The following is a 19975-nucleotide window of genomic DNA, read 5'->3' on the forward strand; positions in this document are numbered from 1 at the left end:
AAGGTTGAATATTACCTCTTGAATGTTATAATTTTCACCTCGATTTAGACTGAAAAAGTTGCATTACACCAGAAAAGTGTTAAAATTACACATTTTCAGATGTAAAATTATGCATTTTTCGAACATAAAAAACGTACTTCCCAGATGTAATATTTCTATGGTTTTTTAATGTGTACAGATCTTAATGTAACACCTTAACCCCTTAACTCTGACTCCAAAACAAGTTTCAAAACAGAAAATATGACAAATAACTTCATCCAATATTATTAAGATTAGCCTATTCAAGCCTCCATTAAAAAAAAACAACCTCGAAGCTCAGCTGAAAAAAAAAGTTATTATCGTTTACCCGTTACAGGTAAAGAAATACCGCTCATTTTGCTCTATGAGCAAAAATGAGCGCGAGCGCGAGCAATGAGCATTTTCGCTCATAAAATAAATGAGCAAACACGAGCACGAGCACGAGCAAACGTGAGCTATTTTACAAATATTTAATTTTTAGTATTGAAAATAAGACCATTAGTTTCTGAGATGTTGGTACAAGATAATAAAATGCTGTTTGGATAGGACTTGAAAACTTAAATTGTCTTGTTTCTTTTTCTTTTATTCGCTGTATTTCAGCAACCAGAGTTCCAGTCTGCAATGTATCTAAGGTAATTTTATTGGATTTTTTTTTTCAAATTTTCGAAAAAATAAATTTTTGGCTATATAAAAAAACGACAAACTGGATGATCTCAGTAAAAATAAATCTTTGAGTGGCTAAATCTTAGATACTTTATCAAAAAATCTGTAAAGAACTTTTTGGCTGCAAATTTGATTTTACAAAGGTAATCTAAATTACATAAAATCTCGATTAAATTTTCAAAAGGTCCTATCTGCATAGGAAACCCAAGACTCATATGTTGTTTTGAAAATTTACTCTAGAAATGTTATCGAGTAAAATGTCTATTTAAAAAAAAGACGTTTTTGAAAAAAAAAATCATTACCCGTACTTTTCTATGGCTCAAAAGTTGTGATTGTATGTCCCCTAAAACATATTTAAAAAAAATAAAAATACGGATTGTGGGAATTTATTTTTTGTGAAAAAAAAGTTAATTAAAAAATTGCCAACATTTATTTTCTGAATAGTCCTCATCAACACCTACAAATTTGCCGAAGACAACAAATCAATCAAAAGATTCCTTGAAAAGTTACAGGTTTTCGAATATTTACGTACCAAATGGCTTTTTTGGTGATAGGGAATGCCCCCACAAAGTTTGAGCAAACACAGAAAAAAAAGTTGAATTTTGGAATGTTGAAAATTTGGTAGGTTGAATATTACCTATTTTTTGAGTAATATTACATAAACAATGTGCAAAAATGTGAACCTGATGAATATTCATCAAAAACTGATGAAAATTAATCATTTTATGGGGTTAAATTCATCATTTTTTTTTGACACAAAATCTGTCACCATTTCCTGATGAATATTACCATCATTTTTTTTCTGTGAAAATCAAAAACCACACCAAACTATAACTATAATGAAATAATAATAAAATAACTTTCAAATAATTGTTTTCATCATATCTTGAGCAACATTTGAAGACATCATGAACAAATTCGTTCATGTAATCTAAGGACAATTTGAAACCACAAGAGTTCTTATATGGCTTGTATAACACTGTTTCTGACCTCCTTGCTCATGGTGATAACTTGTTCTTATTAAAAATACGCCATATCATCGGCAATGCACGTTGTGTGAATCATGCCCCAGAGAACTCGACCTTAATGTGTTATGACTGTATGTGAATCATTGCTATAGAATGGTTTTCATTTTTGCAATCCATACAAAGAAACGTCAGTTTAGTTCTAGAAAAAAATAAACTCTACAAAACGAGGACAAGAACTAAAAAAAAGAATTATTTTTTAACAAAACTTCAAAATCCGGATGGGGTTGCTCAGCAGACACATCGACGCCACTGCATCGAACGCCACACAACATAAACAAACTTTGCTCTCGTTCCAAAGTACACACGCTCTCTCTGCTGTCGGGAGTCGCCGAGACGTGACAGCAAAACAACTCAGCCAACTGCGCCGGGTTGCCAACCAAATTTTAGATTGTTAAATTGTCAATTTTCAAAATAATTTTGGATAGAAAAATAAAGCAAAACGGTAGAACGCAAGAAAACCCAACAATCTGGCAACACGGTCAAAATGGTTTACTACAGCGAGCTCTTCTGGGCCAAGGACGAACCGTTTCGGAGGGCGCCAGCATCATGGACACGGCCAGTACTTACAAATTGCTGTACGTACCGGTCGTAAAGTTTGTACCGAGAGCAAGAGAGCGATGACGCAACTGTTAGATTGTAAAATTCCAAGAGAGTGCTTTATAAAATAAAGCATTTTTTAAGATACTCCTTTTTCAAAACATAGTCCCCACTGTTTACTCACATGTTATTCCCATTTTCGTCACAGTCACCGCCAGCGCCAATCTTCCGAATCGTTCCCGGCAGCTTCAGGTGGGGCATTTCGGGCCCAAATTTAGATCTATTGCGTGCGGGTGGATGAAATTTGCCGAGGTCACCACACACGGCCAGATTTTTCCTTTTATTTACTCAAAAGCCGCGATAATTGCGCGCTAATTGGTTGGGGGAATCTCCGCCAACCACTGCACAAAAGTGCCGGCAACACTTCTTCAGCGGCTTCAGCCTAGATTCGGCCGGCCAACCGCATTTTTTCTCCACTCTTTCAAAACACAAGAAAGAAACAAAACCAAAACAATCAACAGACCGTAAAACGGCTGTAGTTGTGTGGCACACACGCGCGCTCGCGATGTTTTTCGAGAAACTGCGAGAAGAAGTTTCACTTGTTCGGAATTGCAAAATTTTTCTGCTTCAGCCTTGCTTGGCCTTAACTGAAATTTTTAAGACTGACGATTTTCCCTCGAAAATCGACCCAAAACCTAAGGTTTAGTAATGCAATCTTCGTTTTTGGTTTTGCCTTCACCCACCAAGGTGACACGTTATCGGCGCGATAATGCGATTAGATTCGATCTTTTTGCGATGATTGCGTGGCGTTTCGGGCGACTCTCCGTTGCTCTGGTGGCCGCCACTGCTGGTTGGTTCACTGACTGACTGACTGGTGGTCGATTCACACAACGCGAGTGAAAAAATTACAACCGCGAGGAGCCTCTCTCACGAACAGTACTTAACAATAACAAATACCACCTTGGGAACGGTACACACAGTTTCATGTGTGGCGGGTTTCGTGGTGTATAGGGACGTGGCGTTACATCGTGCTGCCACCTGGTTTTTTTAAGCGCAAGAGTGTAAAAGTGCTGAGTCATCGTCTAAAAATAGACGGCGTCCTATCTCGCCCAGCAAAATGAAGTCGATAAAGTAGTCGGTTTCGATGAGCAAAAGTGGAAAATGTGGTCTAAAAATAGCGACGCCATCCCCCTATTGGATGAGTCAATACGTCGTTGTTTACATTTCGGGAATCAAAGAGAGCAAGGAGCAAGAGAGAGACTTGCACTAGTTGGTTAGTCAGAGTTGTTTTTTGCTTTGGTGATTTACACAGCTAAAAAAGTAGTAATCCAGCTGCGTGTAAAAGGCCTGGGTGTAAAATAAATATTGCATTATTTTATGTGATTTTACACCCTGAAATATGTAGCCCATCAGTATGGGAAACCTACTTGACCGAAATGTCAAGCTCATATATGCGTTTATCCTTCGGTCTGATGGCGGAGTGGGCTAAGGCGCCAGTCCTTACTGTTGGTGCTGGGTTTGAATCCCGACGGTTGCAACTTTTTTTTTGTGTTTGCAAAAATTGTACATACAGTGTGTAATATTAAGTGTTTATATTGACGAAGGTGATGTGCATGATTTTGCATGCAATTTTACAATAGGGTGATAAGAAAAAATAAAATTTTGGAAAATCGTAGGAGAAATCCCCTGGCTCGATTCTTAAGGTTAAGGTTTAAGGGTCGCTTTTTATCGTTGAAGCTTGGGAAAATTAAAAAAAATATGAGGAAAGGCAAAAATATCATCAAAAGATGGCGTTAAATGTGTCGGATCATTGTCAAGAGTGAGATTCGTATGTAACATTTTATGAAAAATAACTTTGTCGAAGACCGCAAAACGATCCGAGTTAACCCTGAGGAGGATTTAAAAAAGATGATTTTATACGAAACGATTTTTTTTTCACCAGCTTTACTTTTTTTGCCTATGGAATCGATTCCCTGAGGTCGTTTTTTTAAGGTTGACTTAAAAACACGATCCAAAATATTTCTGATCTATTGGGATATAAAATAAGATTTCCTTGGGCAATTATCAACCAAAACAGGAAATGGATTTTATTTGTTTTGCTTTTCTGTTTGGCTCAAACTTTGTAAGCGCCTTTCCAATGACCAAAAAAGCCATTTTGTGTCATTGTTTTTAATTTTTTTTATATTTCACACAAAAAAAGTGGTTTAGACTCCGTATTTTCAATTGTTTGAAATTTTCATGTTTTAGGGGCAATTTCGCACCTTTTGAGAAATTGTTGCTGCCAAGTTATAGTTTTTTTGAGAAAAAAAAACAGTTTTTCGAAAAAAATATTTTTGAATAGAAAGTAATTGATTTTTTTTTGTTTACTTCAGTTTTCAATGTTGAATAAAATTTGCAATCAAAGAGACAGAATTACATGATTTTTTGATAAAATGCAACGTGTTCGCGATATATCCACATAAAAATAAATTTTAACTAAAAAAAAAGCTTCTCGATTTCTAAAAATGTAATCTCTGAAAATATTTTGTTCGAAAAATTCAGGAAACTTCTAAGAAACATTCAAGATTGGACCTCTGGTTGCTGAGAAACAGCGGACAAAAGTGAAAGAAACACGAAAATTAAAGTTGTATGGAAAACAGTGGTAAAAAAAATGATTTTCAGAATCATAATTCAAAGGCAACATTTTTGGCCCGTAATTTTCTATGACTCAAAAGTTGCGGATTTTGTCCACTCAAACATATAAAAAAATATCATAAATTAGAAAAAAAAAAACTCGAATTGTTTTTTTTTCTTCTGAATAGACCTCATCAAAAAAGTTTTGCCGAAGACACTATGTCGATCAGAAATTTCCCCTAAAAGGTACAAGTAGTACACAAAGTTTGAGCCAAATAAAAAAAACACAAAATACAAATATTAAAATGCATATAATCGGCCCATTTTGAATAGAAATGCTCACATGTTTGAACTGGTTTAATAATTTAAATACATTTTTTATAATTTATGTTTTCTTTAAATACTTTTTTCCATAATTTACAACAAGGGTAATTTTGTATAAATTAGCACTGCACAAGTGTTTTTTAAGCGTGGCTATTTGAAAAGAGCACAAATAGTTTGATGTCGAAAAAATCAAGCCAAACATTTAAAAAAAGTCTGAAAGTGAAAATTTAAAAAAGCCGTGAAAAGTTTTCCACTAAAATCGCGATAACTCGAAAATTTAAGCGCATATTTCATTCATTCAAAATGGGCATATGAATATTTGAAAATCTGTATTTTGAGAAGGGATTTGCTGTCTTTGGAAAAATTTTAGGTTATGATTGGGACTCTTCAGAAAAAAGGTACAGTGAAAAGAAATCCGATTTCAATTTTGACTTTTTAATAGTTGAATTTCAAAAATACTTGTCTTAACATTTCAACGCCCAAGGGTCCAAAAAAGTTGGAACGGTAACTTCAACTCGCTGGTTCTCGGGCATAACTCAACCAATCAAGATGATTATTTTTTCCAGTGATTTGTTAGAATGTCTAGATGATCCTAAAACTTTGCAGAACTTAATTTGATCAAACCGTAATTTATGCGATCAAAAACATCGTTCCGACTTTTTTTTCCGTGTGCAAAAAAAAAAATTGCCAAAAACTCCGCGGAGGCTGTCGTTTTAAAAAAGTTGGAACGATGTTTTCAGTCGCAGAAATTACAGATTTGTTCAAATCAAGTTCTGCAAAATTTTAGGATCATCTAGACATTCTTACAAATCCCTGGAAACAAGAATCGTCCCGATTGGTTGAGTTATGCCCGAGAACCAGCAAGTTGAAGTTACCGTTCCAACTTTTTTGGGAGGCTTGGGCGTCCGTGTAAGTTGGACATGCGTTGGGCGTTCCAGTGTTAAAAGTTCTTTTTTTTAATGTTTTGGGAGCTAAAAATTGCATATTTTGCGCTAGAGCTTAGGGTGGTGCAAAATCTGGTACCAGAGTTATGAATTATCTGAAAAAAAAAAATATTGAAAAAATTCAATTTACTATAATCTAATATTCTAATTGGGCCTTATTTTTGAACTGGCCGAGATGCCGGAAACTATTAGTTCGATGTTCAATGGTAAAAAAATTAACGTTTGTAAAATTTCTGATCTTTGCAATAAAAATAATTTTGAACCGTTTTCGTTAAAACAAACTTGATAATTTACGTCGATTTTTTTGCTAAGGTGTTTTAATAGAAATGATAAAATTTCAAATTTATTTATTTTTTCTATAATTTCGCATTATTTTGTTAGTTCTCAAGTTAAATTTCAGCCCAATCAAGCATTGATTTTGCACTTTCTTGCTCGGCTCTCGGCACCGCGCACGCACCGGAAACTTTCCCATTTCCGTCCCAATCAGCGCCATTTTTATGCCAGTCACGTGCGCTTTTCATACACATTCAGAAAAGTAATTGATAGGATGGATTTTTTTTTTGTTTGCAGAAGAACAAAGCTGAAACCGAATACAGACTAAGTTTTTAAAACTTCTCGAAAAATTGATTTGTTTTCCCGCCGAGCCTATGCGTGTGCCAACAGAACAGCTGGTCAAGACTCGATACTCGCCGCCTCAAGCAGTTTTCAGGTGACGACTACCCGTGAACGTGAGGTGAATACCTTAACACGCGAGACGGGGAAAGGTTCTAAAGATTTTGACCCGCTAGCGTTTTCTTCGCCATTGTCCATTGTGTAGCGATACCTTAGGGTTCCCCGGTCGTCGCCGTCGCGGGCAGCCAAGTTCACGGTGGGAAGTTTTTTTTCTCTAACCCAACTTCAATGGATGGTCTATGACCCCTTCTCACATCGCACCAGCCTGCAGAAGGAAGTGAGTGATTAACGACACTAACAATGGGAACGGGGAAGTTATTAGTCTCAATTGAAGTGTGTGTGGGTAGATGTGCGGCGGCCGGAAATGGTCCAAAACTGGTAATGCGACGGTGGATATCAGATATATCGGCCGATTCTTCAAATCAGACATGAAATCGAAACCGTCTTGCGTGCAGCGTGAACCCTTCTTGTTGTGTGCATTACATGGAAGTCTCTTGTAGCCTCGTTCGGTGGTCTTTAATAATAACCAATTTGACATAATTAGACCAAAGTACGCTCGGCTTGCGACTTGTGTGGCACACTCACATCGTCAGTTAGAGTGCCAATTATTACTGTTTCTGGTGAAGTTAAGGGAAAGATGCAGTATTGTGCAACTTGAATTGGACTAAGACTTTGAAACGATCCCTTACTACACAGAAAAAAAATAATAGTAAAATTACATCTGGGAATGGGTAAATCTTTTATGTCAAAAAAATGTGTAATTTTACCTCCGAAAATGTGTAATTTTACCACTATTTGGTTGTAATGTCACTTTTTCAGTCTAAATTGAGGTAAAATTACATAATAAAAGAGGTAATATTCAACCTTCCAAAATTACACCAAAATTACATTTTTTTTACTGTGTACACAGTAAAACATTGTGTAAATTTTGAAGCTGTAATTTCGGAAGGTTGTATATTACCTCTTTTATGATGTAATTTTACCTCAATTCAGTCTGAAAAGGTGACATTACACCAGAAAAGAGGTGAAATTACACGATTTCAGAGGTAAAATTACACATTTTTTCTGACATAATATTAATGTAATATAACCATGATTTTTTTTCTGTGTAGAGTTATGACTCCTGTATTAGTAATACTTAAATTACTTTACTTCTTTTTGTGTCATTCGACAATGAGAAAACCTTCATCCTTCGAGTTGGATTAATTGCTGTAACTTTATGTGTTCAACGGAGAAGAGTGCAATCTTTTGCCAGCGAAGACCGGCTGGAAGACGTCGTCGTACCAATTGGGCCTCTGCACCGTCGTCATCTTGCTGATGGTTACACTGACTGTCGCCGTTGATGGTAATATTATGACAACGCAGAAGCAGCGCATCGCAATTTCCGTCATCGTGAATTTACATAATCATAGCTTCTGCGCTGACTTTGTTCAGCGTCAAGATTCGCACCGACCGACTGAGAGACAACGGGACCCGCTGGTTGAACTCACTTGAACTGCACAGTTTCGGATGCTGGTGCACTCAAAAGTCATTTAAGGTTCGATTTATTACCACCACAAACTAGTGGAGAATCCCCGGGGATTAATGCCCCTTTTGACCATAACTTTCAAACTTTTAAGCTGCTCTCCCACGGTGCTGCTCATCAGGCACGAATCAAACGCCGAATCCATACAGTCCTAAATAACAACATTAGCATCTCGGTGTAAGCTTTAACCCCTCCGAGAGCCAAGGGACGGTCCCAACCTCCTAAATCATCCCTTTAGAAGCTCCCGCCGAACTGTTCTTTATGACCGAATCGGATTTCGGTTGATTATGCAGCTGCACCACCGATCGTTTTAGACAAATTTCACACTGCTTGCTTCAAAGTAAACACCACAACCCGTGTGTAGAGTCGAACTCCCCCCCAAAAATGGGCACTAAAAATAACGCTTCATATTGTGGGACGTTTTGGGTCGCATGTGCACGAGCAGTGCGACGGCGGAATAATGGCAAACTCGTGCTTCCGAGTCTCGTTTCTGCAAACGGTGCATGTCGCAAGTAACTTTGGTACATGTGCAAAGCTTCCGGAAAGGACCTGCGGAATAGGTAAGCGAGTAACGTTTTACACTATAACAAAATTCAATTCATTGATGTCATGAAAAAAAAAAAAAGATAATTTACACACCTGAAGAAAACAAGAAAGTCAACCGAAACGTTAGAGTTCAAGTAAAAAGTCGAATTTTGTTATTTTTTGTTATCAGTGTTCCCAACTTCTCAGCTGGGATTCTACAAGTACACCGGGTAAGGTACAGTGTACTTGCCAATGTAGCGGGAAACTTATCGATTGATTTAATTTAATTAACTCACGTACGTCAAAGTACCCATGAGCGGGCTGGCATTGACACCAGTGACTGAAATGTAGGAAAGCTTGGCAGGTTGCATGCTGTAGTTGATGGGTGTATTCTTCTCAAATTTTTATGTAATTTAGCTTTTAAATCAGGGTGAATGTTTTGTTTTAATATTATGAATTAATTTATGTATCCTGGAAACAAATGTTTTTCAGGTAGGATCATTTTGTTATTCTGATAAATTTGGTCATGTTGGCCATTCTGGTAATTTCGGTCATTTTGGTTATTCTGATCATTGTGGTATTTTTGTCATTTTGGTCAACTTGATCTTTAAGGTCATTTCGGTCATTTTGGTCATTTTGATCATTTTTGCCATTTTGGTCATTTTGGTCATTTCGGTCATTTTGATCATTTTGGTCATTTTGATCATTTTTGATCATTTTGGTCATTTCGGTCATTTTGGTCATTTTGGTCATTTTGGTCATTTTGGTCATTTTGGTCATTTTGGTCATTTTGGTCGTTTTGGTCATTTTAGTCATTTTGGTCATTTTGATCATTTTGATCATTTTGGTCACTTTGGTCATTTTGGTCATTTCGGTCATTTTGGTCATTTCGGTCATTTTGGTATTTTCGTCATTTTGTTAAACTTGATCATTTGGGTCATTTTGGCCATTTTGGTCACTTAGGTCATTTCGGTCATCTTGGTCATTTTGGCCAATTTGGTCATTTCGGTCGTTTCGGACATTTCGGTCGTTTTGGTCATTTTGGTCATTTTGGTCATTTTGATCATTTTGGTAAATTTGATCATTGTGATCATTTTGGTAAATTTGGTCATTTTCATCATTTTGGTCTTTTTGATCATTTTGATCATTTTGGTAATATTGAGCATTTTGGTCATTTTGATCATTTTTTGTAATTTTGGTAATTCTGGTCATTCTGGTCATTTTGGTCATTTTGATCATTTTGGTCATTTTGGTCATTTTGATCATTTTTTTTCATTTTGGTCATTCTGACCATTTTGGTCATTTTGATAATTTTGGTCATTTTGAGCATTTTGGTAATTTTGATATTTTTTGTCATTTTGGTCTTTCTGGTCATTTTGGCCATTCTGGTAATTTTAGTAATTTTGATCATTTTGACCATTTGACAATTTTCATCATTTTGATAATTTTGGTCAATTTGGTAATTTTGATATTTTTGGTCATTTTGATCATTTTGATAATTTTGGTAATTTTTATCATTTTGTTAATTTTGGTCATTTTGGTCATTTCGGTCATTTTGGTCATTTTGGTAATTTCGGTCATTTTGGTCATTTTGATCATTCTGGTCATTTTGGTCATTTTGATCATTTTGGTCATATTGAACATTTTAATCATTTTGATCATTTTGGTCATTTTGATCATTTTGGTAAATTTGATCATTGTGGTCATTTTGGTAAATTTGGTCATTTTCATCATTTTGGTCATTTTGGTCATTTTGATCATTTTTATCATTTTTTATCATTTTGGTCATACTGGCCATTTTGGTCATTCTGACCATTTTGGTCATTTTGGTCTTTTTGATCACTTTGGTAATTTTGAGCATTTTGGTAATTTTGATCATTTTGGTCTTTCTGGTCATTTTGGCCATTCTGGTCATTTTGGTAATTTTGGTCATTTTGATCATTTTGACCATTTGACAATTTTCATCATTTTGATCAATTTGGCAATTTTGATATTTTTGGTCATTTTGATCATTTTGATAATTTTGGTAATTTTGATCATTTTGGTCATTTTCATCGTTTTGGTCATTTTGGGCCATTTTGGTCATTTTTGTCATTCTGGTATTTTTTGTCTTTTTTTTTTAGTTATTTAGGTCAATTTGGTCATCATTATTATTTGAGTATATTTAGCATTTTTTGCATTTTTTAAATTTAATTCAGTTTTTGTAGTTTTTTGACTGGATTTTAACTAGTTTCCATAAACAGATGACTTCAAGATCTATTTTAACAACTTGATCATCTCTACCCATTTTCGCTAGATTACACAGCAGCCCTTTCATGCCGCCCCATAGCCGTAATAATGCGGCGGTCAATATTTGTGTACGTGAGCTTGCAGCAAATCAAAACAGTGACTAGCGGGAGTTGTCACAAATACTACCACGGTTTATTGTGGGTGTTCCCAGCGACGAGAATCAGTTCGGTTGATAAGGGCATCACGACCACGACAAAAATTAACGAGCACGGGAATCCACTTTAAAGATATTTAACGTACTCATCAGTTGTAATTTGACCGCCTTTGTGCAACGACTTGCACAAGTGGTTTACGATAAGATAACGCGATCTTTTCAACCGGAATCCTCAAAATCCGCGTTTAAATATCAACAACGACATTCTATAGAATGTCAAGAATCAGTCCTTGGACCGGTGCGACGACGTTTGCGTCAAGTTCCGTTGACTTTAATTATCTCCTGACGTATTTTTTTTATTTTTGCTTCGCTATCTATTCCAAACACGTTTCTGCCCGTTCGTACACGTAAAGTTGATTTAAATATCGCAACAAAAAAGCGACACCCGTCCGTCAAAATCTCGCGCTACTGATCTACGTTACGTGCGAACTTGGTCAACGCCTGTGGAGCGGATAAGAAGTGGAATTTTTGTACCGCTAGTGACGTCTTATTGACACCTTGCACCGGCGGGGGTTACTTAGTCGAACGTGATGAGCATTTCCGGTTTCGGAGGGGGTGGTTGCATTTTGTCGCAATCACTCGGATTTACGGAGGTCACTTGAAGGTGCAGATCATGAGCTGCGGGTAGAATTAGTTATCATCAAATTGATAGATTCCCATAACCAAAACTAACTTTTATGGTGTTACTAGCACCACCTTTTGCAGAATTGCAATTGGAGGCGAAAATTCGACGACCAAAAACCGCAAAACCGCACACGTGCACAGTCTGGCACACAGGAACGAGGAGCCAACGTCAGCCGATGACACGGCCAAAGCCAACCAACAGCAACGGGGTGGGTGACAATGACCGCGTCAATGGCCAAGTTCGGCACCTCTGTGTACGAGTGTTTGTGGGTTCTGTTTTGGAATGAATTTACATGCTTGTCAACGCGTTGTAATCGACATTCTTTGGGAGGACATAGCTAAGTTTTCATGTCAAAAAATAAAATATTTCAAACCTTATGCTTACCCCAAGATTCGAACCAGAGTACTTTGGATGAGAGTCAAACTCCATACCACTGCGTTACGAGGACTTATTGGTAACGGAGAGGCAGAACTGATAGTGACGCAGCGAAACAAACAAGGAAGGCAAGGGCAGTTCATCATTGCTTTGAAGTAGAGCTACCAACAGATGTTAGTAGATTTGCAATCAATGAACTGCAGTTCAGCTCGGTTTGGTTGTAGTTAAACGAGCTTTTCAGTCCTATATCGTTCTTCAAAAATCATTAAAAAATAGATTTTGATAGTTATTGCAACAAGATTAAATTAGATCTTCACCAACCACTTATTTTCCCATTAAATGCCCCCCGCTAATCATCTCCACGGATTATCATCCTGATGACGCAAATCTCCAGCCAAAAACAATGAACAGGTCTGTGCACCAAACACCAACGCAAACCAATTACCGAGGCCGTAACGTAACCAGTCAGCGAGTTCGATTGTCAAACGATTTGGCGGCCTCGTCACGACGCCGGTGATAATTGAGGATAAATTTTCCCATTATCCATTCAATTTCGAGCCGCTATCGCGGCCGGTGTGGCGCTTAAGGAGTTGTGATTGTTCGTGCCAGTGTGGCCAGGGTTAATTGTTGTTGTGGGAAGTGTGGCCAGCTTTTGATATTTATTGAGGATCTATACCATCAGTGGTGAACCAAATCTGCAGCATCCGAATAAATAGTGACAATTTACCCCCCAGCAAATTGCAACGCATCCAAACGAATAAATTAATGGAACAGAAAAGTGGATCTGAATAATTGGTCGGATGCCATTTCCTCCCTCTGACAACGCACGCCGCAATTCCAGACCCAGTAGCAGATGAATGTTTTATTAATTGAACCAAATTTGCCTCGATGCACAGCCAGCCGAACAGTTTATGGCCTGTACGTGCGGTTTGGCCGAAGCTACTACTGGGTATCTAGGTTATGTTTACGACCACTCTGTGGCCAATAATAAACACTCCACCACACAATTCCGGAATAGTTCGAACCCTGGATTATCTCTGTACTCTCTGGCTTGCATGATAAATTTGCGGTGCAAACTGTGCTCTTCCCCCGATGGCATTTGGAAAATCTGATAGATATGGTCCTGCCCTTTCGCTCTAATGGATTTTCACCAAGATTCCCTCGAGAGCACTGCAAGCATAAACTTTAGGGGACAATTCCGACTCTGTCGGGACCAGAATGCTTCGCCGGGAAGATTGATTGCACTTTGTATCGATATAGCTCGACATATCCGAACTTTGTCTGCTAACTTTATCCACCAGTTTAAGGGTGATTAAAACTTGTTCTAACCAAAGATTACTTGTTCATAACCATTAAATTAAGCCGGTAAACGAAAGTAAAAGCTCTCGCAACACTTTCAAGAGTTTTCCTTTTCCGACCGAATCACAACCCGATGATCAGGCACTCCTTATTCGCAAACACCATTTTCAACGGAGGTAATGGCACAAGCCATACAGCAGAGCCGTGTGTTTAGCCCGTGTTCGACACGGGCCGTACACAACCGAGTGTCGTCGCCGGGGTACACCTGCTCCGAGAGGGGTGCAAGGTGCTGACGTTATGGCGAACCCGAGAGAAATAAAACTCCGGTTTTGCTGCAGCGGACAGCCGGCACCGTGTGACTTCCTAATGTCCGTTCGCACGCCGAGTAATGGTGCAGGAGAGTGCATTAGGGTGATACTTGCGAAATTCGCAACAATGCACAAGTTTGTAAAATACTACAAAAAAGTCGCCATCAACTGTTGAAGATTCCATAACTCGACATTTTTGAAGCTGTAAACGCTCCAGTTTCGTCAAGGTATGAACACGCTCCAATCGAAAGAATTGAATTTTAGTAAATTTCATGCCAATAAATAAATTGTAAATTTTATTTTTGGCAGTAAATTCACTAAATTTCAAAACTGCTAATTGGAGCGTATTTAGGAAGCCCAAATCTACCATACCTTGACGAAACTGAAGCGTTCACTAACATTTACGTTCAAAATTACGATTTTTTTTATTTATGATCTGTCTGAAGAATACAGGAATATCTGTCCTTGAAAAGTTTTACTTCTTAAGTCTTAAATTCTCATGACAGTGTGGCCAAATAGTTTTGACGACCCGAAGGATGACATTAACTCTCTACAACCTATCCTCGCCTCTAGACGGGCTTTGATCGAAAAAATCTCCAAAAATCAAATTTTCAACCTATTTTTAATCTTTAAAAAGCATTAGAAAGAATAACTTTTAAAATTTTAGAAAATTTTAGGGTTGGAAATTTTACTTTTTTTATGTCACTTTGCCAACCCGAGCAGACGGAAATAACGTGGGAATAACATTTTTTGATATTTGAAAATACTAGGCCAATAACATTTAATGTTATTTATAACAAGATTTGTTATTCGTCGTTATGATTTTATTGTTATTGGATTGTTATTGTGATAACAGACTAATAACATTTTTAGTTATTCTTCGAACAAATCTTTGTTATTATTTTTTGTTATTTTAACAACTAATCCGATCATCCCAATAACATTTTGCGTTATACTTCCATAACAAAAAATGTTATTCCCAAGTTGTTTTTGCTTCAACCAATATCAGACTAATAACAAATTTTGTTATGATAACATAAACTGTTATTAAACTCTTATGCAAAAATTGATTTTTCAAGAAGATTCCATAACACTTTCTGTTATTTTAACAGTATTTGTTATTGAAATGGCATGAACTTTGTTATTACCGTCTGCCCGGGAATGTTAAAAAAAAAGTAATTTAAAAAATGACTGTAAAAACGTGAAAAAATTAGATAGGCAAAATGTGACCACTCAAATCCCATTTTCAAATTCCCGACTATTTCCCAACTTTTCCAGAACGCTCAAATAGGCATTTCTTATATAAAGAATTATTTCAAACAAAAAACTTTTTATAAGAAAATTCAATATCAACAAAAAAACCTAAAAATTTAAAAAAAATCAAGCTATTGGAAATTAACAACAAATTCCTAAAAAAAACTTAACAACAAATTCCTAAAAAATACTTCAAAAAATAAAAGCTCATTATTTTGATTCAGACTAGAAACATAAACAATTATCTCTGAAAAATAATCGAAATCTCAACAATACTTAAAGTTTAAATGTTTATTTTTTTTTAAATTGGCCAACGTATAGTTCTTGATACCTCGTTTCAACTGGAAATGGCAAAAAGCTAAAGATAACTTAATTTAAAATTTCATTCCTCATTTTATTTTGTTTCAAATCAAAGAACGCTTCGACATGATTGCTGTTAGAATTCCTTCAAAGAATTTAGAAAAATATCTAAGAATTCGTTGAAAAAAGTTATTTTTACCAAGTTCCTTTTTTTAATTTTGTTGATTTATCTAGTTGTCAATAATTAACTGATTTATTATTTTTTTAATGAAAAATTCAGTTTGATAAAATCCCACTTATTTTAAAAGACAAATTCTTTAAAAAATCAGTGACTCAAAACTTCCTGGAATTATTTTATTGCAATTTTTTTATATTTTCAAATCGTTAAAAAGTTTTTCAATTTTTTTCATTCAAAACAAACAGCGATTAGATTTTATTCGATGATAAGTTTTCCGATAACTGAAATTACTTTATGAATTCAGCTAAAAAAATAAAAATATTTACAAAAAAATTAATGTGACAAAATTAAACAGGTTTCATTAGCTTTACTTCTTGTTTGATAAACAATAATTAAAAAGATCATTTGATTCATAACAAATATTATGAAAATTAGTTTAATATTAAAAGATAAAAAAAAAAGAAAAAAAATGTTTGATGTCTAGCCTTTTCATTTTCAAATTTATTGAAATTATAAAAAAGAACCTTAAATTTTAATTAAGTTACTAAAGCAAAATTGAATAAATTTAATTTGAAAATTGTACAAAAAATTACGAAATTATTCAAGAGTTAAAAGTAATTTTCAAACATGTATGCTTGGAAATCCCGACTTTTCCCGACTTTTCGACAAAAAATCACAAATTCCCGACTTTTTCCCGATTTTTGGCGGATTTTGGCGAATTCCCGAGAATAGGCCAAATACTACCAAAAACAAACATAAACTAAACAAGATAAATGCAAATTAAAATAAAAGAAAATAAAACAAGAAAAACATAAAACAAGAGAAGAAAAGTTTTTCGTAGAACAAAAGTTGCTCAAAATGACCTCCTGAACACGGAAAAAATAAAAATCTTCGAAAAAAAAAATTTGGGCAGTAGAGAGTTAATGTTGCCAAATTTGGTCGAGCCAGTGCTGAGAAAATCGAGTAACAATTAAAGTGGCAAGAAAAATAGTTTAAGAGCCAACTTGTTAACCCTTCCCTATTAAAAATCTACAAAAAAAAAAAAACTAATCTACACGGAAAAGAAAGAGTTCCCAAAATCGTGAGCAATCGTTCATGAAAATGGGAAGCACAAACTAAGTGTTCAAATTCCATGGTACGTTTTTGAAAAACGAACCAAGACATTTGAACACTTTGTTCGTGGGTTCCCAATTTCATGAACGCTTGTTTACGATTTTGGGAACCTTTTTTTTCTCCGTGTAGTGTCTTCTAAGCAAAACAGTACTTAAAAAAAAGCCCATAACACTAGTCCATCGCCATTCTTGTCACACGCTTACCGCTGTTTACCAACAAAACGCCGCCAAATCTTGTTACGCAACTCACGCACGGCGGCGACACGTGCCCAGCGCAAGATCAAATCTTTGACGACGAAGTAGCAGAAGAAAGAGAGAAAGGCGCAACTACATTTTTGCCGAGTTTCGTAATGCCCGCTACAACTTGTTGGCGAGCAGGAAGCCTCGGTCTTTGGACGGCATCGATATCAAATTATCAGCTGCGCTGAACGTCAACTGTGCAACACGACTTGAGACCCGAATGGGGGGTTGGTACAAGTTCACTTAATTTTCCTAATAAAACCGCGCGCGCGTCTTTGAGGAGGACACTCGAGTGAACAATTTAATTAGCGTCGCCGCACGGCGACGGAGTCACGGTTGTATGACGAAGGAAGCCAATTAGAAAAGTGCATCCAACCAACCAAGTCCAGCTACTAAACGACGGTGGTTGTATTACATAGGTACGTTTATGGCTGTTTGCGGTTGACTTACCTAAAATCTAAGCTAAGATTTCTTTGGTGCGTCGACAGTCTGGTTTTCTGCGGTTGACCGCCGGGTTGGCCACCCGCCGCCGCCGCCCCACTTCCGCCGGTGCGCCCGTGCACCGAAGGCATCGCACTGCCACTGCCGGTCAGCCCCACGCTGCTGCTCAGGCTGAGCCTCGGCTTGTGGAACCGACTGCTGGCACTGACCACGTTCCACTGATTGCTGCTACTGCTACTACCGTTGCTACTGCTGGTCGGAATGGTCGAAGCGGGAGGTGCGGCAGGTACCGCGAAGACGGCACTGGCCACGGCCGCGGCCCCCGAGGGTGGTTTGTTCACTACTATACTATCGCCTAAACTATCACTCGATGTGTCAGCCTTTGAGGGTTTCGTTGCGGCCGGTGCCGGCGTTGGCAGCACCTTCGCAACCGAAGGTAGTTCCGAGGATTCAATCACCGGGATGGCCCGGTCAACCTGATCAACGCCGTTGACGGCCGCATCCAGGGTCAGTTCCAGCTCGAGGCTCTTCTCGCTCGAGGGACTCTGGACCGGCGTGGTGGCACAGGACGGCACGGACTCAACCGGGTCCAGCACCACCAGGTTGTTCATCTTGCTGCAGCTGATCTCGCGGATGTGCCGCAGCTTTTCGTAACTATTGGGCGGATCCTGGGACAGCTTCTTCCCGCCCGACGACTTTTGCTTGCCATCGTGCTTGGCGGAAGATTTGAACGCGGAAAACACGGAATTCATCTTCACCACCTAAAAATGCTTCCTCACAAAACACTACTCGCACTAACAATCACTCACACTCACACTACGCAGCGTCCGTTTTCGCCACCAGTTGATCTGCCAATCAATCACCCAAACTAATCCTCAACTATCTGCTACCGCTACTAGTAGTGTCGACCCGGTAGATTCCGCGATTTGGAGCAACTGCGTGACACCGCCGTCCCCAATTGGCCATCTCGAGAGACAGCCGCCAGAACCGATCAAAACCACGCCAGATTATTAAACTTCAAGCCGATGCTGCCACATTGCGACCGATTCAGCTGCTCCTCAGGTTTGTTGTGTGTGTTCCACCTGCCAAGAAAGAAAAAGGGAAGAAAAGCAAACATTAGCAAAGAGTGCGCAAAAAAGCAAGCCAGCAATCAGATAAGGGCGGACCATGTGCAGCACGTGAACATGGCATCGGCAGTCGCGTGGGTTTTGCCTTGTTTGGCGGCGGCGATGACGACGCGGATGACAATCGCGTGAAGTGGCTGCGCTTAGGAGCCGGGAAGGACCTGTTGGCGTTCTCTGGAAATCGAAATTTTCGTAATATTTTTTGCGAGAAAGACATGGCAATATTCTTCATTTGTTCCACAAATAAAATTGAAGAAATGTTCAAGGTAATCTAAAATAAATATTTTCATCAAAAATAAACGTCGATTCCCCAAAGAATTACTCAGCCAGCAATCAACGACGACTGATACGACGAATATGGCAATATTTGCATTCCATTGCTGGGCTAGTAGCTATAGCGCTGTGTAGAAGAATCTGTTAAATTGCAACATAGTTTCTTTGGCGTAGGACGCCGCCGAAGACCTGACAATGAAAGGATTCAAACCGGGAAAGGAGTTGATTTGACAAGGCGGTGCCGTTGCTTTAAAAAGGAATATATCGCGCAATTTCTATCAGAAAAGCTTAATTGATAATGCTGTATTCATGTGTCAGACCTGCTGCAAGACTACACTACACGGAGAAAAATCATTTCTCAAAATCGTGAAGAAGCTTTTATGAAATTTGAACAAAGTGTTCAAAATTAAATGCTATACTGAAAAAAAAGTACCATGGAAACTGAACTCAGTTCGTGGTTCCAAATTTCATGAACGATTGTTCACAATTTTGGGAACTGATTTTTCTCCGTGTACATGAATGTTGTAAAACCTAATTTTTGTTTAAAATCCTTTGTAAAATTGATAACCTGTTTTTCAGCTTTGTGGAGGAACAAATTCAATAAGATAAAAAAATATTTCAAATCTTTTATACTTAAAGGCTGATACGGAGCTCGGAAGGAAGACGCCAAACTCCTCAAAAAAAAAAAACGCCCAAGAAACGGTCAAGGAAAGGATAACGAAAAGATTTTCCTTAAGTGGTACGCAGCTGAAAAGGAACAGAAACGAAAAGTGCCGTTTGACGTTTCTTCGCGCGGTGCTTGTTTACAAAAATATGGTGCTTGTTTACAATTGAATATGTTTTGATGAAAAAATCTAACAATTTGGATTCGCTTAATTGAATGCGACTGAAAATTACAAAAGTTTTAACAATGTTGTATTCGATATCATAATTCATAATAAATTTTCTGGCAGAAATATGTAATTCAAAAATAAAGAAAGTGATTTACAAAATCAAAAATTTGCAGATTAAAATTTCAAAAAATAATAAGTAATATTAAATCAACAAATATTTTAAAACTTAAGAATTCTAAGTTTCAAAAAATTCAAAGCACAGAACATTAAAAATTCAAATATTTAACGATACACATACTTATTTGTACTACAATTCAAAAA

General features: G+C 37.3%; 1 protein-coding gene across 1 annotated transcript in view; it reads right to left on the reverse strand.

Annotated features, from left to right (window-relative positions):
- LOC120429774 (phosphatidylinositol 4-kinase beta) overlaps positions 1 to 19975 on the reverse strand; it is a 139318-nt gene that overhangs the window by 35451 nt on the left and 83892 nt on the right. Inside the window, exon 2 of the mRNA XM_052709784.1 lies at positions 17434 to 18506. Within this exon, the coding sequence (XP_052565744.1) occupies positions 17434 to 18176 (743 nt within the window). The 5' untranslated portion in view covers positions 18177 to 18506. The remainder of the gene's footprint in view (positions 1 to 17433; positions 18507 to 19975) is intronic.

This window comes from Culex pipiens, chromosome 3 (genome assembly GCF_016801865.2).
Source record: "Culex pipiens pallens isolate TS chromosome 3, TS_CPP_V2, whole genome shotgun sequence".
NCBI lineage: Eukaryota > Metazoa > Arthropoda > Insecta > Diptera > Culicidae > Culex > Culex pipiens.